The 25,538-nt window shown below is 36.2% G+C and overlaps 1 protein-coding gene across 7 annotated transcripts in view; it reads left to right on the top strand.

The window, feature by feature from the left end:
- The window catches only part of LOC131047862 (histone-lysine N-methyltransferase ATX4), a 108,925-nt gene that overhangs the window by 20,245 nt on the left and 63,142 nt on the right, over positions 1-25,538 (top strand). For 6 of the 7 annotated variants that reach the window (XM_057981649.2, XM_057981652.2, XM_057981650.2 and 3 more), the window contains 4 exons: positions 15,651-15,719; positions 22,594-22,679; positions 22,891-22,980; positions 24,148-24,286. In XM_057981649.2, coding sequence (XP_057837632.2) covers positions 15,651-15,719; positions 22,594-22,679; positions 22,891-22,980; positions 24,148-24,286 — 384 coding nt within the window. The remainder of the gene's footprint in view (positions 1-15,650; positions 15,720-22,593; positions 22,680-22,890; positions 22,981-24,147; positions 24,287-25,538) is intronic. The other variant, XM_057981654.2, reaches the window with a different exon arrangement.

Here is a 25,538-nt window from a genome sequence, read left to right as displayed (position 1 = left end):
TTTTTGCTATTACAACAAACTTTGATATGGTGTGGTAAGAAGCCCATATATTGGAAGAATTTGGTCATAGCTTCAATTATTCTAGGGAAAGGGTTCGTGGTGCCTTATCCACATGACTTAAGTGGGTGTTGCTCTAGAAACCAGCCGCAAATATAAAGATGATTTTTGGAAGAGGAAAACAAATTTTAGTGCAAGATTATATGAATCATAAACTTATCAACTTCTAGTGGCTTCAAATGGTTAGACGTTGTTCATGAGGTTCATCGATGTCTCTATTAAAGTAAAGAATGCTAAAATTTGAGTCAACAATAAGGAAGTAAAGGGACTCAAAATCTACTCCAAACTTAACTATGGCCTGGCTAGAGTTCACCCCACCTAGCTGAACTGGAACAACCTGCCACAAGGTCTCAAAAGCACTTAAATCTGCTCCAATCCTATTGTATGCTATTTGAAAGCATTAAATGCTTGACCTGCACCTTATCTCACATGTCCAGCTTGGTCTGAAAATGGCAGCCAGCATTAGATTCATTACTCCCCATGCCAAGTAATGAATTTGTACAATGCTCAGTCAATACCAACATTCCGACCAGTACAACCATTCCTTCCTTGGCGTCTAACTTTTAGCAACTAGCAGTAGCAATCACCCATTATTATTTTTCTTGTGATTTCCTGTAGTTTTCAAACATGGCGTTCATCATCTATCGTACAAGTCTTTTTGCAAATATTTTGATAATTTGTCTTGCCTGCAATACTTTACAAATTTTTAAATCTTCAATCATTGAATCCTTTGTGTGAAACTCGTGGGATTCCACCTGCAATCAGCTAGGGTAGATATCTCACTACCAAAACTGATTCCCTTAGGGTTTTCATCCTAGGGTCTTCCTCCAACAAGAAGCTCAAACTCCACAATAGAGAAAAGTAAACAAGCATGAGCAAATGAGCTCTCAAATCCTCTTTTATATTTTCCTTGGAACTTTCTTGAAGGGACTTTTTAATTTTCTACTTAAAATATTTCATTAAAGCACCTTTATAAAATGCATAAAATTTTCTTTATTGGATACCTTTGTTTAATTAATTACATTGAAGGCATATTACCATCACATATGGATGCAGAAACTTCTATCAATAAAAACTAGAAGCATTCATTTTGACGTGTTTGTGACACTTAAATGCATGAAAAACAAAAAAAAACTATTTTATTATTTTTTAAATTTTAGATAATTTTTATTACAAGATTAGTATGTTGATATTCTTAATAAAAATATATAAAATCAAAAAATATTTCTACATTGTTATTAAATATATAATATGCTAAAATATTAGTATAATAATAGATAAGAAACAATATTATTAATTATGGGGGATTGAAGGTGTCCCTACATTAAATCCACTTTTTTCTAAGGATAAGAATGAGAATATAAAATTTAAATATAATGATATGATAATATAACAACAATGCGCTCTCTTTTGTCAAGAGTTCAATAGAAATATAAAAATATAATAATAATTTGGTACTAAAAACATTTTTTTTTGGTAAAGAGTTTAATGGATTTATAAAAATATAATAACAAGAATATATCAAAACATAACAATATGATCATATCTTAATAATAATTTAATATTAATTACAATATCATAATATAATAATGATTGATTTGAATGTTCTACTCGTTGAAAGGAATAATAATTAGTACTAGCTTAGAATGGTGAATGGATGATGGCTCTGCGTTTGCGTGGGTGTCGTGCTAGGGCCGACACGCCCTAGCCTGTGTCCCGCGCTCTGCTTGCTTCGTTCCGCGAGCGGGGGGGGGGGTGTTTCTTGCCTGGTGGGGGCCGGTTTTTGCTTGCTCGTGGTCGGGTTTTTTGGGCTGCCGCAGGGTTTTTTTGCAACCCTTTTCTGTTTCTTCTGCTCTGGGTTGCCGTTGGGGGTGTGTGGGGTTTTGGGATTGGGTTTTCCACCCCTCTTCTTTTTCTTCTTTTGTTATTTTCTCTGGGTCCATGGAGAATAGAGGATTATCCTCTTCTCAGATGATCTCTGGAGATCTGGATATGGCAGATCTGTCTCATTTGATGCATGCATGTGGAAAGGAACACATTAGTCATTCCCAATCAGGGGCAGGCATCTCTTCTTTGAAAGAGCCTTTTCGCATGAAAAAGGTGAATGGTTGTTTGGAGAGATCCCAAGATCGTCCAGTTCTGGTTATTCAACCTGAGCGAATTTCGGAGGATGTTGAATATTGGTGTAATCATGCTCTCATATGCAAATTTATCTTTCTTCGCCCTCTCTATATGTATTTTAGAGTCTTGGGCACGCTGTGTCTAGAATCCTGAAGGAGACATGGACCTACTTATGGCAGCCAATAACTATTTTCTGGTTATTTTTTCCAACTTGGCAGATAGGAACAGGTCTTTTGAGGGCGGCCCTTATTTTTTCAACCAGGTGGGACTCTTTATCAAACCTTGGCATATTGGCTTTAATTCTGCTGAGGAGTTTCCTTCTCTTGTGCCCGTGTGGATCCGATTACTGAGGCTTCCATTGGAATTTTGGAGAGAAGATATTCTTCATTCAATCTCACTACTTCTTGGTAAACCTGTGGGTTCGGCTTCACAAACTCAAGATCGAAAGGTAATTTCCTACGCTCGTATATGTGTAGAAGTTGATTTAAATAATCCTTTGCCAGACTTTTATGGAAATCTGTTTGGGGACATCTTCTTGGATCCAACAATTGGACTATGAGACCCTACCATTTAGATGCAAAATTTTTCATGAATATTGTCATTTACAGCGGAGATGTCCTAGAAATAAATCTTCTAAATTGGCTGTTTCCGATCCTCCTCACTTTGTTCTGGGGGAAGATAAGGGGAAAGCCCCTATGCCTAATGGTCTTGTTGATAAAGATGGCTTCATTCCTGTCAAACCTCGGAGTAAAGACAAAGGAAAGAAGAGAACCTAGTTGGATAGGCAAAATGATGTCACCCTAAATAGGTTTGATGTTCTAGAGGATTTGGTCCAAGAGGAAGGAGTTCCAGTTGAAATGTCCTTGGGTGCCCAATTCCAGCATGAGGTGCTGGATGGGGATTCCAAGAAAGAGGGTCGGGCCCTATCTTTGGAGAATCAACAGGATGTTCAAATGGTTATGGATTTGCCTTCCCATGTTCAGGACAACAGAGATCTTAGTGGCTCGTAGGTCCCTGAAGGTGCAGTGGTCATGGCGTCTACTCCTCATTCCACTATAGTGGCCTCAGGTTCTGTGAAGAGTAACAAAGCCCCGCCTATTTTAGGCTTGCAGCAGAAGACCCTCAAAAAGGGTTCTTTAGACAAACCTTTAAGGAGTGGACGAAAAATGGATCAGGGAAAGGTTAAGCTTATTGGTGATACTTTGGTTGAGTCGGGATCTGTGAAGCCCATTGATTCCCACTTCTCTCAACCACATTAATGATTGTGCTCTCATGGAATGTAAGGGGGTTGAACAACATCCCTAGACAAAAGGCTGTTCGTAGATTAATTGACTTTGAGTCTCCTGATGTTGTTTTTATTCAGGAAACCAAGCTTTCAGTGGATGGTTTGTCCAGTTGTGCTTTGCATGTTTGGCCCCAAGGCCTTTGGCAGGGAGTGAGTGCTCATGGCAGTTCAGGGGGGGTTGCTTGCTTCTGGAACTCGAGGAAAGTTTCCCCTTTGTGGTGGTTTTCTAGCAGGTCTTCCATTTCTATGGTCGCTTCTAGCTTTGAGACTGGAGAAAGATGCCTCTTCTCTAATATTTATGCTCCTACTGATCTTGTGGGTAAGTCACATCTTTGGGCTCACATCAATCTTGATCGGGCTCAAGATCCTTTTCTCCCTTGGATTTTGGCTGGAGATTTAATGCCGGTACTAGTTTGAAGGAAAAGCGAGGTGGGTTATTTAGGTTTGATCCTTCCTCAAATTTTCTCAGAGATGATATTGGTCTCTTGAATCTCATTGATGTGAAGCCAATTAATGGTGTCTTTACATGGAATAATAGGAGGAGTGGTGTTGAGGCTATCTCTGAAAGGCTTGATAGATTTTTGGTTTCCTACTATTGGGTGCATGATAGGTGGTCCACCAGTTCAGAAATTCTTGATTGGAGGGGTTCTGATCATTGGCCTATTAAGCTTTCTATTACATCTTTTAGAACCTCCAAAAATCCCTCTTTCAAATTTCAATTGATGTGGCTTCGTGATCAGTCGTTGAGGGATCTTATGGTTGATTGGTGGTATGAAGGGGTGCCTACCCATGGGTGGGCTATGCACACCTTTGGGAAGAGATTACAACATGTGAAATACAGGCTGAAGAGGTGGAATAAAAAATGTTTCGGGAATTTGCATAGACACAGAATGGTAGCTCAATCCAAGCTGGATGAGGTTACGCGTCAAATTAGGGATCAAGGGATGACTGTGGAGCTCAGTATGGCCGAGTCCCTTGCTCTAAAGGACTTAGAAGAGTGGGAGTTGCGTGAGGAAATTTTCTAGAAACAAAAGTCTCTTGTTGATTGGCTCCAATAAGGTGATATAAATACTGCTTTTTTTCATAATTTTGTTAAGGCTCGGAGGTATGGTAACTCTATTACCTCTCTCATATCTTCAGAAGGGGTTCATCTTTCATCTAAAGAAGAAATTGCCACGGAAGCTGTCAGTTTTTTTTCTAATTTGTTTACCAAAGAGGATCCTGAAGCTATGGTGGAAGAGAGGGCCATCTTGAACTGTATTCCCCCGCTTCTCTGTTGAAATGAATGATGCTCTCTAGCCCCCCATTTTGTTGTCTGAACTTGAGGGGGTTGTGTTTCAAATGAAAAAAGGCAAGGCTCCTGGCCTTGACGGGTTTCCTATTGAGTTTTTTCAAGAATTTTGGGAGATTATAAAGTATGATCTTCTAGATGTGGTTCAGGATTCTCATAGGAATAAACAAACGTTCAAATCTATGAATTCTACGTTCCTAAGAAGGAGGGGGCTAATAGCTTGGATCAGTACATGCCTATTGTTTTATGTAATGTTGTCTACAAGATAATCACTAAATTGATTGCTGAATAACTCAAACCTCTCCTTTGCACTTTGGTTTCTAAGGAGCAAGGTGGTTTCATTGATGGAAGACAGATCCTTGATGGAGTTGTGATAGCAATGGAGGCTATTCATTTGATGGCTTCCTCTAAGGAGAAGGCTATGTTTATTAAACTTGACATGGCCAAAGCTTATGATAGGGTGAGTTGGGATTTCTTACAGAAGATCCTTTTGGCTTTTGGTTTTGGAGAAGAGTGGGTGAATTGGGTTCTTAGTTGTGTGACTTCTACCTCTTTCTCATTTCTTATTAATGGGGAACCCTTAGAATTGTTTAGCGCTTCGCGGGGGCTTCGGCAAGGGGACCCTTTATCTCCCTATTTATTTATTCTCATGGCTGAAGGTCTTGGCAGATTTCTCACTTCCCAGGTGAGACATGGTCTTATTCAGGGCCGGAGTTGGAGCAATGCTCTACCTCCCTACTCTCATCTTCAGTTTGTGGACGACACAGGTTTGATGGGCAGGGCCAGAATCAACGAGACAGTGGATTTCAGGAGAGCTTTGGATATCTATTGCAAAGCCTCAGGTCAGAAAATTAATGAAGATAAATCATCCATATATTTCTTTAATACCCCTCAGTTTATTTAGAATAGGATTGCCAGGATCCTCAGATTTGAGACGGGGTCCCTTCCTTTGTTGTACCTCGGGATTCCTTTAGATTTGGGGGTTCAATGTGAAGATTTTTGGCAAGGAATTTTGGATACATTTCGTTGCAAGGTTAATCATTGGACTTACAAGTGGTTATCCTCTGCTGGAAGAGTGATTCTTTTGAAGACTGTGGTGCAAACGCTTCCCATTTATAGGTGTTTTTGTGCAGGCTCCCCCCTCCATCTTTGTGAGAGAGTTCGATGCTCTTTCCCGTCAATTTCTTTGGTCTGGTAGTTTTCTTTCTTTTAAGTGGAGTTTAGTTAAATGGGACTCTGTTTGTAGACCGAGACATGCTAGGGGTCTTGGCCTTAGATCTATTGCTTTGGTTAGCAAGGCCTTGGTGGCTAAGCTGTATTGGAGGTGGTGTAACAGTCAGGATTAGGACTGGGCCAAGATTTTAACTCACAAGTATCTCCCTGGTGCTAATGTTCATGAGGTGCCTCGTCTTAGTTTAGTGGGCAGGGGCTCTTGTATCTGGGATACTCTTAAAAAAGGTGCCCAACTTATTAAAGATGGGCTTTTCTGGATTTGTAATAGAGGCTCTAAAGCTCTTTTTTGGCAGGACTCTTGGGATGGTCATCCTCCTATTCTTTCTAGTTATCCACAGCGTCAGCCTCTTTGCAACATTTTCACTGATGCTGGATGGGTTAAGGTGGAGAATTTTAAAATGGTTAGGTGCATTGGACAGGTTGAGGTGACTTGTTGGAAGGATCCTTTTGAATGGCCCTTGGGTGGCTCGGATGAAGATCATGTGGTGTTGGTTAATATCTTGGAGGGTAGGTTATGTAGTTCCCTCAAGGAGAGAGATATTTTGGCTTGGGGTCCTAACCCAAAAGGCAAGTTTTTTGTTGCTGAAGGTTATGCTCAGCTTGATAGGCAATTGCATGGCCTGACGGATGTTCCCTGGTGGAAGAAGGTTTGGAATAGCTTCTCTTGGCCGAAATGTTATTTTTTCTTATGGCTGGTTGCTTAGAAGAAATGCCTCACGTGGGAGAATCTTCGTAAGAGAGGCTTCCAAGGACCATCTATCTGTTATCTTTGTATGCATAATGAGGAAGACTGCTCCCACTTGTTTTTTCTATGCCCTTTCTCTAGGGAGATTTGACACAAGTGGCGGGAGGCTTGGCGACATGCTCTTTTTCATGCTACCTCCTTAATTGACTTTTGGGATAGCTTGGGCAGACCCCCAACAAAGACCTCTTTTCTTCAAGTGGCCTGGGCTATTGGGGCAGCCCTTATTATCTGGAATTTGTGGTTGGAAAGGAATCGAAGGGTCTTTTGTGATTCACATATAGGGAGTCCTCAGTTGTGGCAGAAGATAGTTAATAGGCTTTAGGAGACAATCTCGGCTAAGTGCAATTTGTCTGAAAATGTTGATCCGAGTGATTATGCTATTGTAAGGAATCTGCAATTGGAAAACATTAAAATGAACTGTGCTTTTGGAAATAGATCTCGACATGCGAAGCATTGGATAAGTAGAGATGGAAGGTGGTTTCCCTCTCCAGTGGGAATCTTAAAAATTAATACAGATGGCTTTTCCTGTGGGAATCCTGGACATGCAGGTATTGGAGGTATAGGTAGAGGTGATGATGGTTGTGCAGTTTATATTGGGCAGCACTCTAACAATCTTATGGAGGCCCTAGCTATTAAGATTGCTGTTGAGCGAGGCTGTTCTTTAGGATGGAGGAAGATTATTTGTGAGTCGGATTCTCAGATTGTTGTGGGCATGTTGAACAAACAAAATTTGAATGATGTGAGTTGGCAATTAGCTTCTGTGGTCAGACAAATTTTACAACTGTGTAATACATTGGAATTGTCTCCTTTTGTCATATTCCCAGGGAGCGGAATAGAGTGGTTGATTGTTTGGTCAAGTGGGATTCAGAGCATGTTGATGGTTGGGATTTTAGTGGAAGGGATGGTCTACCTCCTGATTATCTTAAAACTTTAGACAGGTTAATGCTAGAAGACAGGATGATATAAGAGCACCCAGTGGTGTAGGATCATTTTCCCTTTTATGTTTGTTTCCTTTTCATTGTCATTTTTGAGGCCCTCTGAGACTTCGGATGAGCCTAGTTTTTGGTATATTTTGTGCCACATCATCTTTCTGAGGGCTTTCCGAAAAGGTATTATCATTGGAAATCCGACGGTCAGATCTAATGCTATGGTCATTGGACTTTGTAGTGGTGGTGCTGGTGGTTCTTTTAAGATCCTTTTAGTTTTTGTTGATGTCTTGGTGGGCCTAAGCCCTGTTCTTTGTATTTTTGTGATTTTTGAATAAATCTTTACCCCTTTTTTCAAAAAAAAAAAAATGTTTTGAATTTAACCCATTTCTTTGTTATTGTAGAGGACCCCCCCTTTGGTTCAGTGTCCTCGTCCTCTATATAGGACTAGGCATACATCGAGATCACGAGCACAGGGCGGAACAACTGAAGATGGGGGAAATGATGAAGAAAACGATGCTCCACTTAACATAACTTAAAAAAAAAAAACAAAAAAACAAATGATTGTAATCTACCTTATTTGATAATGACTGCTTTTTATGTGTTAAAAATAAATAAATAATATAATAATGATTTAAAATTAGTTATAATATAATAATATAACTATTTTTCAAGTGGAATAATGAACAAATATGATATTTGTCGGCTTTTTTTACCTATATTTCTCTAAAGATTAGTTAAATTATTCTCTGATATTGTCGGAAATCAGCTTATGGAATAAATTAGGCTAAATGTGTCATTTTCCGACTACTTTATGGAAGGGGACATTGCAAAGCATCTTAGCAAAGTCTTCTTGATTTATTTGTGCCATTTTGTGCCATTCTTTAGGATTTAGAACTCCTAACAAATGCTTTTGTTTCAGGATGTCTAGTTCAAGCACTTTTTGTTGCAAGGAACTACCTACAAAATTGTGCTTAAGTATTTTGCAATAAAATTCCCTCATCAACAAGGTTTCATCTTAAACCCAACTAAAATTAGAAGTTGAAACCTGAACTATTTTCTATTGAAACTTGAAAGTATGTAATGTTCCCTATTGCAAACTAAGAGGACCCAAAGCCTGTTTTTATTCCCTGTAGGCTTTGTGGGGGATTTAATAGAGGAATTTTATAAGAATAATTTATCAAGCCGTCTAGAAAGGTACTTTAAATTATAACTTTGGAAAAATGGCATTGTATTATTATTATTAAATGGGTGAAACATTGAAAAGTGATTATTAGATAAATGGCTAAAAGGAAATAAGAATTATAAGCTGGAAAAAAAGTTGAATATTCAATTAAAAGAAATATTAGTTACATAAAAGGTAATTAATATTTATAAGTTGGAAAAAGATGAATATTCAATTAAAAGTAATAAGTATAAAGATGAATATTAATAAGTTGGAAAAAGATGAATATTAGTTACTTGGTTGGATTAATTTTTTTTATAAAAATGAACAATTATTGGAGAAATAGATGCGTTCAATTCATTATCTATTTTCAGAAACCCTCATTTTGGAGAGCATTGAGTTTTGGTGTAGCTTTTACCCTAAGGATGAAAACCCTCACAGTTTATTTAGGGATTGGAAAATGGAAACTTTTTGTTTTCATCATTGGCTTCATACATGGGTCAAATATGTGCTAATTTAGGAATTTGTGTTGACTTTTGAAGAATACAAAAAACATTAATATTTAACTATTTTTTGTAGGGATAATTGTGCTTTCTCTGAATAATCAGAATTATTGTTATTTTATTGCTGGTCAAGAAAATAAACTAATCGTACCATTTAGAAGTTGGCTGCCACCTCCATATAAAGCAAAAATGGTCCTAAGCGAGGCCATGGCAAAAGGGAAGGAGGGGGTTGGTTTAAATTTGAAAGCTAAAGTTGTTTGAGAGCTGCTTCTCTAGAAGGCAGTTGTGAGACAAAGCAGAGGCATTTGCTGGAGCATAAGGGAGGTTATGGGACCCTATGCATCCAACCACACTTCCCAAAAGTGTCTAAGAATCTTAAAAAAAGATACCATATCTTCTCATAAGGTAGCACAAGGATATGATGGGGATGTGGAAAGTCAAAGGCCAACGCAGCAACTGAAAAAAGGGATGTTAGATCTCAAAAAAGAGGAGGACTACATATTAGGTGGCGCTGAGGAGTTAGTGGGTTCATGTGTCCCCAAAATGGGGATGGTAGGTTTACGAGGAATTAGTAAATATTATGAAGAGGTTGCAGCTATTTGGAGCCACTGTTGCCATGTTTGCAAAGCACCTATTAAGAATTATTCAAACTGTCAAAAAGGAGTTGCAACACTATGGATGTGTCAAATTCAGCTATTCAACCCATGCTAGGTTCTTATGTTATTTGAACTTCATTAACAATTGTTTAAGCAATGCTTTTCAATAATCTTGTGAATATTTTTTTAGGTAAATTGCTACCAGGGGGTAGCTCCCTTTATATTAACATGAAAATGGAATTTACATAGAGTTCTAGCTGCAGAGGCTGAAAACTAGGATTCTAATGCCCTCAATGACCTCCTGGGTTTGCTCGATCTCAGCTGGAAAAAGGAGATTTTCATTGAAGTTGATGAAATATGAGTAAGTCTAAATATTGTTCCTTGATAATCCATCCTACATCATTGCTATGGTGTCATACATTTTGTTGTTTTTTAGTGTTGTGAAAATGCAGATAGCATTGCCAGCTTGATTGTTGGCTTCTTCTTAAGGCTTTGGAGGATAGTAATCATTGGGGCTCTTAATCCAGGGTTAACAATTCTGTTGATAGGTGCATGAGATGTTATAGACCAACTTCTCCAACAGATTTGCATTGTGTGTATGAGTGTTGACCAAGACCGAGTCATTGATAATCTTCCTTACAAAACCTTCCTCCACATTGGCTTTGACCATGAAAACTTCTTTCAATTGATCCACTACCGATCTTGGATTACAGTAGCACGTGCATTCCAGTATTGAAATGAACTCTTCTTCCCTCATACTTGTTGTCTTAGAAGCACTCGCAATGTCACAATAACTGTGAGTAATGCTTGTCTCTAGCTGATATTATAGTGCTGAGACATTGCCATTAGTGTCCAAATGAGGACTTGACAATTGAATCTCGTTGTGTAAAGATGGGAAAACCAAACACCACCAATACGTCGTTTCAGTGATGTTCTTTCTACTAGACGTTTCATCCAAACAACGTTTGTGCATTGCAAGTAGTCTTTCCTCTTTCATTTGTACCTTGACCATCAATTTGGGAATCTTGGAAATTAGTTAGACCTTGGTTCATCTTTGGTTATCACACATGTAGGGACGGCTAGGAAAGGTGGTTATCCGAGACTATGGTGGAGGCGGTCTGGTTGATGGCACAATTAGATAAGAAATCAATGACAGTATTTGCTTCCCCATAGATATGTTTTATCATGTAATTGCTAATTCCTTCCACCAAGGCTCGTACACCATCTATCCACATTTTGAATTTCTAGCTTGGGGCTTTTTTTGATATGATTGCCTTGATTACTATGGAGGAATCCCCTTCAATATATTGCTTAGGTTGTGAGCTTTGTTGTCATGTCCCCTCCTTGATTGTCATATATATATATCCTAAATTAAGTAATTATTAATATTATTTAATATATATATTACCAACAAATATTTATTTATTTATTAAATATTATTATCAATATTTATTACTAATAATATCTTTATTAATATTTATTACTAATAATATCTTTCAAATATTCAAATAAAATAAACACTAACCGATGATTGATATTCTCAAGATATATTATGGATGCATAAGGATGATTATAGAACAAAGACTAACAAGTAACAATAAGCCTAAGAAAGCAATAGGAGGCTTGGAATGGATCTCTATTCTTTCAGGTGGTTATCAAAAATATTAACAGGGCATGATCCAAAGCATAGTGCAACACACCAAGGAACAATGACGCACACCTCTATTCGGGAATTTGATAAACTGCGACAAACAACATACAAGGGAAACATCACATAGTCCGATCAGTTCATAAAGTATGAGAAGCCGTGACTACATACAATCAGCAATTGTTTGGGAAATAAGACGATGAAGACTAGTCAACCCCATCTATCAATTTCTATGCCTCAAACAACGATGACATGAAGACAATTAGCTATCTATAATAATTTATCAAGCCTAATATAAGTCAACGACTATGATTAGATGGCAGCAGTTGAATAATTATTCAATTATCAATAAGAAAGGATTGATATTATTGAGGCATTGATTTAAATAAATCAATAATTAGAAATGGCACAAGGGTTACAATCAAACAAGAGTTATTAATGATAAGTGGCAGTGATTGCACAACTAACTAAATCAATAAACCAAAAGGCATGATCTGTTATGAAGAAGGTTGTTAGTAAAAGAGGTGTCTCATCGCATATGAAGAAGTCCATCCCTTTGTAATTGTAAGATACAAGAAGGCCATCAATCCACTCCGTCAAGGTGGGGGAAGGGGGGAGGGGCACGAATATGCAGGATATACAGACGACTGGGCATTAGTGTAGTTAATCTGATCAGATCAGTTCAGAACTGTTATGAAGTTCCAGCCAGTTACATCTTGGTTCTAGGTGGTATGCATAGGGGATGTGCTTGATACGTATGCCTAATATATGAAACCCGATACAATGTTTGTATGCAGAATTAAATAGTAATATTATTATAGACTACAATACGTATGAGTTTTATTTCAATTTATATACATATCGGGAGACCAGATCTGACGCATGTCAGATCTGTCTGTCTTTACCAACCATTAAATATATTATTAATAATTAATATTTTAAAGCAGTAGTAATATTAATAATCTATAGAATAAGTAACTAGCAAATACATAAATTATTGGTAATTTTAATTAATTAATTAATTTATGTATATATATACTCAAATCTGAATAAGAACTAAGTAAGGGTTATAAATATGGTATTGATACAATAATAGAAATTAATATAATAATTATAATTAATACAGTATCTTTAGAAACTACTCTGCAGTAAAACGTAATACTATCTGAACTTAAATATATATATCTATATACAGAAACAGTAATTTCAATTAACAAATAAATGTGAGATTATAAATTTGATTGAATTATTAATTCAATATCAGGAAGAAGGTTATGTTATCACTGATTGAATTCCGGTTAAGATGGTTTTGTCTCCTAGTCAATGTAGTTTAAGTCATAAGTATGTTGAGATGGATTCATTCTGGTTAAAACAGGACTAAACCTGGTAGGGGACATTACATTTGTACATTTTAAGTCTTTCGTAGATTGCCGCAAATTCTGCATTGTTATTTGTTCCATTGGTAGCTTGATCGAACCTGCCCATACAAGCTTTCCTAAACAATTTCTTATGATATAACTTGCTCCAGAAGCACTTGGGTTGGCCCTAGATGCTTCTTCGAAGTTGGGCTTCAGCCTATGCAATGCAGGAAGCTCCCATCTAGTAGAGCTCCTATCCTTTTTGGCCTTGATAAAATCTCCTTTGGGTGGGATGAGGTTTTTCCATACATTTGTCATTTTGTTGTCCCAATCAGAGAATTTCTTACACTTCCTTTTGGTCACTTTTGTGTTCTGGTGTTCATTGATCCTGATTTCAATTTTGTTCAAAATCCTGTCTAATGGAGATTTGATTTCCCTAAAAATTCTAGTGTTCCTTTCCTTCCATATTTGCCAAATGATCATTGCAAGAGTTGCTTGCCACGAACCGGCGCATAGCAATCCATTCTTCAGCCTCGACCAACAAGAAAACATATCTCGAATGTTGTTGGGTAGAGGGCCTTGCCAACCCATCATACCTTTAAATTTGGACCAGCACGCTTGAGCAACTATACATTGTACAAACAAATGATCCGCCATTTTTTTATGGGACTTACATGGGGTGCATTGAAAAGGTCTTGAAAAGCCCATTATAGTAGTTTGTCCCCTGTAAGAGTATGATTGTGTAACGTTGTGCAAGCGAAGGCCTTTGGAAGTACATTCAGATTCCAACATAGTTCAGCCGCCCACACACAGGCTTCATCTTCCCCTGAAGCAACTTCATACCCAATCTTTGTCATGTACTCGCTAGATTTGGTGCCACACCAAATTATTTTGTCTTCTCCAAGGGAGAGAATTGTTTGACAATTGTCCAATTCCTTTCTTAGAATTCTTCTGCACTCTATACTTAAAAACTTTTCCACTTGAAAGTTGCCACACTGTCGACCCATTGAGCCTTCATATGGTCATACACCTTGCTAGCATATACTTTTTTGTTTAAGTGGTGTATGCCATCCAATCTGTGAATTGAAGTCAGGGGCCTGTAACCATTCCATGCATCGTGCTAGAAAGTTGCTTCTCTTCCGTTTTGATTTTCCAAGTTAAGTGGTTTGTGACTAAACTTCTGCACTTGGAGATGAAATTCCATTTAGAGAATTTGTGTGGGGGGTTGGCAATCGTCAAGATTCTACTGGGATTCTCCTCATCCAGGTATATGTTTTGTAACACTTGGCACCACATGATGTTAGGATTCCTATACATCCTCCAGACTACCTTGGCTCCCAAGGCTATATTTTGTATTTGAATGTCTTGAACACCAATGCCACCATGTTTGCTCTTTTTAACCTCATCCCAAGCCACCAATGGGATTCTTTTTTTGTCATTTGATCCCTCCCACAAAAACTTCCGTTGTTGGGAGGAGAGTTTCTGCGCCATGCCATTGGTTAGTTCTACACACGAAAGCATGCAAATTGTAATAGCAGCGATAACAGCCTTAAGCATTGTTATTCTCCCTGCAACTGATAACCATCGACTCTTCCAACATTCCATTTTCTTTGCACACTTGCCAGTGTTGTCTTGCCACAGATTGTCACGTGTTGCCCCATTGAAAAGTGGGACTCGCAAATAGGGGTCCAGAAGCATCTTGTGCTGAAACTTAAGAAGTTGTGCAATCCTCCGCTGTTCAGCAGTTGCTGTGTTAAAGAAAAAAATTCTTGATTTGTCTCTGTTGATTGTCTGGCCAGAAATGTGACTGTATTCTTCCAATCCATTGTTTATTGGCTTGGCCTCAATATCTTGTGAATATTTCATTCACCATTATTGGTGTCATTTTGGCTGTAGTAATAAATTCAATCAGCATTTATTTGTTTGAATTTTGATTGAAAAAAAATCATAAATGTTGGAAACTTAAAAAAAACAAATTAGTGGAATTGCTGGCAATTTAAAAAAATAAACAAACTAGCTGGAAAGTGGGATTGAAAATTCATCATATTACTCCATTCTAAGGAAACTCAAAAGTTATTGCTCAGTGCCTTAGTCTTGGATATTGCTTCAAGATTGTTTGTATTTATAATTTTATAAGTAAAGCATTGTGAGCTGGCTGGCAGACCATGTCAATGACCTTGAACTGTTTTTAATCTGAGTTCTCCAATTTTTTTTCACATTAGTCTATGTAGTTTATGATCCTCCTCTATTATGACAAATAATTGTGATAGCTTCTAAATAAAACTCGTTTCCAGTACTGATAGTCTCAACACAAGTATATTCTACTTAAGTATTATGAATACTAGACCACCATAATACTTTTCTAGAGAAGGTTTCTCTTGCAAGATTCTATTGAATGTGTTATCATTCCTAATTTTGGGAATAATATTTGCAGGTCATGCAGCATAAAGGTGTAAATAAAATAGTTTTCTGTAGCTGTGGTAAAACATTTCCTTTAAAATTACGTATGAAACTAAAAAATGATTCCTCTTAGATTGGCTGCATTTGTACATACTGTTCAAAGACTTGTTAGAATTCAATGAATTTTTCGTTTCTTAAATAAATAGAATATTGGTAGTACAATGTCAAATCATACTCTGTATCTGTGCTGATTTTGGTATTTATCTCTCATAGAATGGTTTTTGTGTTCTGCATTCTACTGAGTGATCTGTTGCTAGTGCAGGCATACAAGTTCAAACAATTCTGTAGCATGTGTGAAAGGGCTTGGCATCCCACAGATAAAAGTAGCTGGGTGAGTAATTTACACTTGTAGCTCTTTTGTGTCTGATTAAATGTGATGCATTTTGCAATTTGCCTTTGATGTTTCTTTCTTAAAACAGATTACAAATCATCTTTCAGGGAGATGGGAAGATTGTACACTTACCTTTAGGAACTGGATTCACTGAGGTATATGTGGAAGAAATGCATGCTAGTGAGGATGATAAGAGAGTGATGATAGAAAAAATAGAGGAATATATATAGCAGTTAGAAGCCCTAGAAGTAATGTTGATGGAGAACCTAACTCAGAGGAAGATATAGTTGCATAAAGTGGAGAATCAATCATGAACTCAGAAGATGCTTCAGAAACCTGGGTATTGGAAGGATCAGAGAGGAAAATGAGAAAAATACTATGCTTAGGGAAGATTCAAAAGTCAAAAAGTAGCAATACTGTGGAAGTAATAACATAGGAGGAGAATATGATAGGATACTAGATAAAAAGGGGAATATCACATATAAAACACCCAGATGTACAAGAGTTGGTGATATTGTAGCATACCTACAACAAATGGAAAGAGCATTTGGGAGGGAAGATTTGAGGTTAGAGGCTCTTTATTGCATCCTATTGGTAATGGTGGCATGGTGGTTGGTATACTGACAAGCGTAATGTACCTAGATGGAAAGTGCAACCATTATTAACAAGATGAGGTTTATCAAGGAAGAAGGATACTTAGACATAATCATAGAGTATGAGGGAAGCTCTAATCGAAAGAGACGCCTAGAAGGATGTGAACAAACATTTCAGTGGCCATAAAAAATATCGTTGAGCACCTATGGATTAAATTCTTCTATTGGACCCTTGCATCCAGTGCAAAAACCTCATACATTCATCAACAACAAAGAGTAAATACAAGGACATGGGCTGCAATAACGTAGGACTTTTGTTGAATGTTCAATTTCTAGTGTGGATAGGATGCTAAATGATGTGTTGTAGAAGATAAAAGAAGTCATCACCCTTCTTGCATATGAGGTAAGAAGAAAATGTTGTGAAAACGAAGTATTGGTGGTACTGTAGACAAAAGGCATGTGGAAAATGGTAGAGTAGATGAAGAAAGCAAGCTCTATACCATAGAAGGCTTGCTAGAAAGGAGGGAAGAGTAAGGCTAGGAGCAAGAAGTAGCAAGCCCAAGGAACCCGGATGTACAAGTAGAGAAGAGCGAGCCATTTAAAAAGGAGGCCAATTACAAGAATTTCACCAGGTTGTCTTGAGGATGAGACAATATTTCAGGCTTGGGGAGAATGTTGGCATAAAACATGAGTAAATCTAACCTCGCTGCAAAATTCTCAATGTTACTGCATAGATGATTAAGGGTACAATGTTGACTATACAATATATAGGAGGTTGTGTCGTACCACACATCATAGGTTGATAATGCAGATTTGGCAGCCCAAAAATTTGCCTTAGTCTAGGAACTCGGGAAAAAAAAAACAAATTAATTTATTTAGAGAAAACAAAAGATTAATATGATCATAAAATTGTTATAATTCAAACATTATATGATTCATAGACCTTTAAATGCTCAAAATTTGAAATTTCAAAGTTTCAAAGTCAAACAATACATTGTAGTACTACATAAATATAAATAATAATTGTATAACAACAGTGCAGCTGGTTATACATGTCAAACACAGCCAAATACAATCTACATCCTCCTTTTTCCCCTCCTATTGTAACTCAATTTTTTGGGCCTCAAACTAGAATGCAAGTTGGTATTAAGTTGGTATCAACATGAGGACTAATTGTTTCTTAAAAAATGTTTTTTTCCTCTAATGCATCCACCTCTAATGTTGGTCTCTTCAATTCAACAATATCTTTAATACAAAATGAGATATCATTATGTTCTTCAATAGCCCAATCAATAAAAGGATTGATGTCATCCAAGTTGATGGCATCATGATAGTACACTCCACTTTTTTGATTTAAAGGTGAACGACACACAAGATGAAGACAAGGTCATTGAGTTGTGCACAGGTCAACATATTTCTCTTCTTTGTGTGGATGCTCTCAATAGGCTTTAGTTGCATTCATGCCCATAAGCACTATAGGGTTGGGACAGAACACAAATAGATAGTCATTAAAGATTTGGAGTGCCAGCACTACAATTCTTCAATAAAACATTTTCAAAATTATAAGAATTAAGTAGACTCGTTAAAACTTCTGAGTTTCTAGTTTCTCGTTTCTAGTTTTTAATTAAGCTAAAAATTAAAGGATTATTTACATGTTTTTTTTTACCTACTTTGAATTGTGCTTGAACTGAAGAAAAGAGCCCCCCATGTGCACACTTGCAGACATCCAACTCATCAAGAATTATATCTCTAATATCATTATATGGCACCATCTTATCAATCCATGAAACGTCACTAGCCATGGCCTCCTCATCAAGTGTAAATTTATTAGAGAAGTAGACCTTTGGGTTTAGGTAGTAGGCCAAGGCATGCATTGGCTGGTGGAGTTGGTTTGTCCATTTGTGATCAATGATGTGCCAAATGATCTCATATTTTCTTTTGTTTACTTCATATTAGTGTAGAATGGTCTCTTTGGCCCTACCCATTGCTTTATGGAGGTGATCCATTGGCATGCTATCTCCATCCATTAAATGTTGAACCTTGACCAAATATTCTGTCACCAAAAAAATTGAAAAGAAATTTTAAATTGTCATGAAATTAGCTAAAAGTAAAAAATAAACAAATAGATAATTCCCTATAAAGTTTATGTTTGTAATTGTTAGTTATCGTAAGTAACTTTGCATTTTTTATGAATAGCTCATCAAATAAGGTTCTTGTGGCATTCCCACCTTCTGCTTTGTTGGCATATGGAGACTCCATTCAAGCATTGTGTAATGTCCCCTACTAGGTTTAGGCTTCTTTTAACCATATTTAAGTTATTTCAATATACTTATGACTTAAACTAAGTTGATTAGGAGACAAATCTATCTTTACATGAATCGAATCGGTGATATTCCATAGTTCAATCGATCAATTTGCTACTAAGTAAATTGTTCATCTACGACAATAGATAATTAACTCTATCACACTAGATAATTAATTTTATCATTCATAATTCTTAATGCAAATGTCAACCCTTGATATTACTTCAGTTTTAATGAAGAAGAGGACGTGTATGTTACCAAAGCGCTTAGAGACCAAAATACAATAGGTTCCCTCAAAGTTTACAGATCCAAGCCCTTACCTATCTTGGGTCTATACCCTCAAGGTTCATGGGTCGCTGATCCCCACCCTTTATTGGGAATCATCCTATTGATTGGATTTAGACTGCCCCTCTTTGGAAACATCTCATTTCCCAACTTCTTAAATACTGAAGACTTAACAGAAAAACATATTCTTCTTTCTGATATTAACTTAAGGATTCTATCTTTATATTCTAATATTTATTATTTATATACATATATTTGTATTTATTTATATATGTATATACTTATTCTAATATTTATTTGTCTGGTCAACTATACGTTATTTATTCTCAGATATTATCATTATATATTACTGCAGATGCAGTTCTTATAAAACATTATAAGAATTATAATTATATTATTATTATTATCTATATTTATATCACTATTAAATTCTGCATAGGAATGTTATCGGGCTTCCTGTATTAGCATATATGGGATGTTACTGCCTGTAACATAATAACAGTTCTGATTTATTCAGACGATATCCCCCTTGCATATGCCCCACCTTGTCCCTTATATTTATTTTAGATATTATGATTAGAAATTTATACAACTGGCAGTATACGTACTAGTTTTTCTGTGAGGCCAGAATCCATATAGACTCTTTTCTCTCCCCCAAACCTCCGTAGCCTCCTATTCCTTGTATGAGGCTATACTTATATGTATTTCCCAATCCGAGTAGTCGTGTCTCTTTGAGAGTTAGAGACAAGTCTTAAAACATGCCTCCACTTCATCTTAATATCGTGCCTCTTAGTAATCATTAGCTTAGCATTAGTTTAGAAATCGATCTGCTTAGGATAATTAGATTACTAGATAAAAAATGAAATAAATAGATATATATCATTGTTAGTCAAATGTTATTATATCAATTTTATATGGGTGACATGACAGATTGTAATATTTGTTTATTATTTATGTTATATAATATTAATTTAAATATTTCAAGAATATTATTGTTGATAAATACATATTAATTAAATAACAATATTTAATAAATAAATATTAATTAAATAACAATATTTAATAAATAAATATTTATTAATTTCAAGTAATCATTCGTTGATAAATATTATATTAATTAATAATAATAATTGTTTCATTTATGCTATATATAATGATTAAGGAGGGGGCATGACACATTGGTCATGGATATTTGCTTGAGAGAAGTAATTGTGGCTACAATGCTTTGCAAAGTGAGGAAGTGGGTGGCAAATCGTGTCACTCTTGGTCACACAAGCTCCTCCCCATTTGTATGCTCTCTCATCAAAGGAAGGACCCAAGCATGTTCAAAAATAAATTTGGTGACTTGTTTAATGTCTTCAACCACACATTTGATCCATCTAGTCTTACCAATGTCCTCTAGCATCAAATCCAAGCAATATGTAGCATAAGGAGTCCAAGAAACAATGGGATGCCTCTCCAAAATAAGTCTCCCTATGGATAGATATGCTGCTGCATTGTTAATGACAATTTGGACAATATTCCCAACCTTAACCTCTTGGATCATCCCATCCAGTAGATTGCATGGAGCCTTAGCATTTTTTACTTTGTGCGAGGAAACTATGGACTTCAAAAACATCAATATGCCACTTGAAGCCACTAAAAAGTTCAGGAGAGCCCTAATTCAACTATTTGTTCATCCATTTGGTAAGACGTTGTAGCCTTGTGTTTGCCATATTCTCTTCTAATTTTCAACCACAAGTTGTGTATTTTTTATGGCTTCCTCCATCGATGGTCCACTCAAATCATTAGCCAATAAGCTTTGTTTTTTTTATGGCCTTCTCCATCAATGTTTCACTCAAATCCCTAGTTTCTGGAGTCTTTAACCCCTTATCAGCTACTATCAATGCAATTATGAACCCTTTCTACTATGGCTGCTTGTCACATTGAAAGGCAAATTATTGTGGTACCAAAATTTTCTGTTGCCATCCTAGCCTGGTGTTTCTCTTTATTCCAAGTAGCACCTTCAATCAAAGGTTATGCTCATGGAAAATTGCATGGAATAAAGAAACTGGCTGAAGAAAGAAGATGGATAGAACTGTCAGGAGTCTCACTAGTAAATGAAAGTAGATGATGATTGCGTGGGGCAAGAAATAATCTGTAGATAAATTATGATTGATGTTTATCACCATTGCCGTTGCTTTTTGTGCCCTATTTTCTATTTTTTTTATATCAAAACTAGTGAGTAGGGCATCCATTTCTCTCCAAGTCTCTTCAGGTGCATCAATAAAAAACTTCTGAAGTACAACAGACCTTGACCTTGTTATCATCCCCTATCTCATTCTTCCATGTAAGGTCTTTCTTGTTGCTGCTTTGCCTTGAACTTGTCATTGCTGTTTTACATAGAAAAAAAATAGTAGGGTTTCATAAAAAAACTGTTATGGCGAACATCGATCAAATAAAATATAATGAAACATGTGATAGGGTTAGGGAATGGAGGGGAGAAACAAAAAAGGGCGGCATCACCCTTGAATTTTCAACATTTGCCATTTCATATTTGAAAATATGTAAAAAAATATGCATATGCATGTGAAAACACTATGTTTGAATATTCAAGCTAGCCCTTAAAACTATTCCAAAGTCTTATCTACTTCTTGCAATTTTGCTTGGTTGGAAAGAGAGACAAAACAGTTAAGACATGATTCAAAACAAAATGGGACAAAAAATTGGGAGTGTCGGATTTTTGTTTTCACTTCAGAGAAGTTTGATATTTTATTGCATGAGTCACCTCCAGCAATGTGGTGCATTTTGTATAGACTTGAATGAGTCATGGAAAGTACTCAATCAAGATGTGACTTGTGAGTCATCTTGATTTGATGCATTTCTGTATGTGATTCATGAGTTGTGGCAAGTCACAAGTTTTCCATCAGAGCCACAGATATCATTATGGGCCTTTCTAGACTCATAAAGGATTAACAAAGTACTTAAATAAGCTTAAATCACCTCTTATATTCCTAAATAAGCCATAAAAGTTACAAATATCATAAAGTAAGATAAAGCTGTGAGAAGATGACAATTAAGAGTTTCTATGGAAGGCTATGAGGAAAAAGCACTACAAGGAGTCATTAAGAGGCTATATAAGGAGAAAAATGAAAGATAAAAACATGTATAAAATACATGCATGAAGCAGATGAAAGAATGAGTAGAACATGTTATGAGAAGAATATATATGAGCAGATGCATATGAAGACTTGGAAGTGTAATGTGAATGTCTAACTGCAATTAGAGAGAAGAGATATATGAATGTAATAGAATGATGATTATATAAGGGATGTTGAAAGATATATATGCTTGATATCGTTATATAATAACTATTGGTGTATGAATGTATATTTTCTTTTGATTTCATCTGTCAATCATCTGCATATTGAATTTCCTTTTCCTCATTGTACACACCAAAGTACAACATAAACATATTGGAAATCCAGTCTGCAGCCTGGGTTTGTATGTCAATAGCTCAGTGTGATAGATGAAAGATTTGGATTTGTGTTGAGAGTGACAAAACTGGCTGCAAGCATCTAGAGGTGCAAATGCATCTACAATAGTGTCTTTTTCTTCTACCACGCTTTCCTTTCCCTAAGATGTTTCTTCTCTCATTTTTTGTTATATGCATTGAGATCATGAAAACTGATTTGTGCTCATTCATGTACACAGGATTGTAATAATGCTGAATATTTCTGCCCCAAATGCAAGGAGCAGTCAGTGATGGGAGACACTCAAAAACAATATATAGAAAAGAAGTAAGTGCTTTCGTAGGATTTAATTGCTTCAAAGTAATTCTAGTTAGGTAATTTTATTGGGTACTGTTCAAATTTACTCTAGGTTTTCATTCTTTACTCCCAAGGATCACCTATATTTCTCTAACGGTTTTTTAATGTTGTACCAAATATTGTTTCATTCCATCTTAATTTCTTGTCTTTTTAATAATATGATGCACTTTTTTCTTGACAGGAAAAGTGACATTAAGGATTACAGTGTTCCAGATCGCCTGGCTGTTGTGTGTGATGGCAAGGAGGCGTATTACTTGCCTAGACATCACTTGTAATGGCTCAGTACTATTTATATTAGTTGTCCTGACATTATTCATTGAAAAAAAGCTAGAGAAATGTTAGATATATAAAACAGAAATCTGATCAGTTTATTTCATACAGAGAATAAGTGTTTGCCATTCACCTAGAAAATTGAACATTTGCTTTGCTTCTCCAGTTGCATATGTAGCATGTGAATTCCTTCTCTCCAGTTTCCAAAGTGATATACATTGCATTTCCTTATAATCATTGAGGTTTGAAAGGAAACCATATCCCACGTATTGCAATCTAGTTTTATCATCATCTTGTTGACATCAAAATTAATTTCATTTTTCCATGCTATCAGTCAAGATTTGAACTGCATTGGACATGATCAGATCAAGTTATTCTCTAAATAAAATATTAAAATTAAAAGTTATTAGACCCTCTATCTGCCCTTTTGATTCCCCTAAAATTAATTTTAATCATTCATAAATGAACTATGAAACATATATGAGGACAATCCTAAGCATCAGTAATCTGGCAGAAGTTTTTTTGTAGGCTATAGATGGATTTGTAAATGCGTTTCATAACGGTTGTTCCCTAACATTTCAAGGGATGTGCAATGCCATTTCTTGGTTGGAAATAGACATTCTAGTCACACTATATATGCTTATTAACGTCTGAAGTAGTCATCAAGGAGCCTTGTACATACAAAGAATATATTGCAAGGATCTTTCATATCTTTCCACATGTCATATTCACCTATTCCACAAGAATTTGCCTTTTCAAATCTTACAAGCATGCCTATGCTTTATGAGAGGAGCTGTGTCAAAAACATAAATACAACCAATGAATGTTGTCAATCTGGGAATTTTCTTAATTTGGATATGTCACTTAAATGATCTTATGCTATGGCTGTGGATTGTCTTAGACACGGAGGATAAATTATATGTGAATAATCTGTCTCCGATCTCAGGCATCCTGTTCTGTTATCAGTTCAATTTGTTGCTGAAATTGCTCCATATGCCTCCCAGTACAAATGGTTTATGATCTTCTATGCATATATTTTTGGCTTTAGCAAGCGTTTACTCTGAAAAATTATTAACCAAAAAGGAAAAGCATCAACTACATTTGTTTCCTTAAATGAAGTTCAGCAGTTTCTCTGTTAATCTGTGTGGTTTTCTTTTGTTAATGGCAGAATCCTTTGTGAATGTATTGAATGTGGAAAAGGTGCAAGGATGAGCATTTCGAAATGGGAGAAACATACAGGTTGTAGAAAGAAGAAATGGAAGCAAAGTGTTAAAATGAAAGACTTGAACTTACATCTCATAGATTGGGTTTGTACCATCTCTTTCATGGTTTCATATTGAGCAATCTTAGGACACATGTTTGCATTTTCTTATAAAATTATTCTTGTCATTGGCCATACTTATCTCATTTTCTAATTTCTAGCCATGTGAACTATCAAGTGGAGAAAATGGTTAAATGTTAGCCAGCTTTGAGACATTTTTTTGACCATGTGGGATGCTACTCATTTTCGTCATTAGTGCTGCTTGGATTAATGCACCCTATAAAGAAACCTGATCTTTATTAATACTACAATGACTAATATTTAATTCGTTGATTGTGTTTGATATTATAAATTTGATGAATTATTTTCATTTTTAAAAAAATTTCATGTTGTAATTTTGGAAAGCATAAAATCATAATCTATATTTTGATTGGCATTTGCATTCTATGAAGATAACTTAAGAAGCATTTGGACATTGCATGAAGACTTGCCTCTTAAGGTTTAAATCAGTGTTCTGGACTTGCCTAGACTCGGCAAGTTTCGAGGTGAGCCACCCTCATTGATTTTGGGAGATTCGCCAGACTTGTCGAGTCTAGGCAAGTCTAGTTGGGTAGACTTGCCATTTCAGGAACTTAAAAACAAAAAAAACTTGCAACCTTTCAATGTTTATTTGGTTTATGACATGTGCATCTAGGATTCACAAAAAAATATGAAAATGCTTTGCACCATGAAGGTCTGCGTGGTTATGGAAATGGTGTGCGCTACCCCTTGACCCCTTTGGAGGCACTGCCCCCTCCTTACTTACGCCCCGCCCGGACATCATCGATATGATCAGGTCTATGTAGATGGACTCCGACCTCATCAAACTATAAGTCTAATTAAGTAATAAATTTCTCACTTGAAGATACATCAGTGCATGACTTGCCATAATGTTGGGATGAGTAACGTAGGCTCCTCTGAGCCATACCCTTATATGTTTAGTTTTGATTTTCATTTTGTATGTATTCCATGATTTTTGTATACATTTGACAATATATATATATCTAAATGTGTTGTTTCCTTGAGCTAAAATTTGTGTTTATACTTATGTGTTTGATGTATACTTGTGTATGTGATCAAATTAGCTTCCATTTGATGAGGTTATTGTGTCTTTAAGGTTTATTTATTAAAGACTGCATGAAACAAGCTTTAAATCCTTAACAATCTCTGAATTTCTTGGGTTTTTTAATTTGCTGAGCCGAGTCCGAGTCCGAGTCCAAGTCTAAAATCAGCTTGCCGAGTCTGAGGCGAGTCTAAGT

The sequence above is a fragment of the Cryptomeria japonica genome, chromosome 3 (genome assembly GCF_030272615.1).
Source record: "Cryptomeria japonica chromosome 3, Sugi_1.0, whole genome shotgun sequence".
NCBI lineage: Eukaryota > Viridiplantae > Streptophyta > Pinopsida > Cupressales > Cupressaceae > Cryptomeria > Cryptomeria japonica.
The sequence above is the reverse complement of the archived record's forward strand: the minus strand, read 5'-3'. Positions and strand labels throughout refer to the sequence as shown.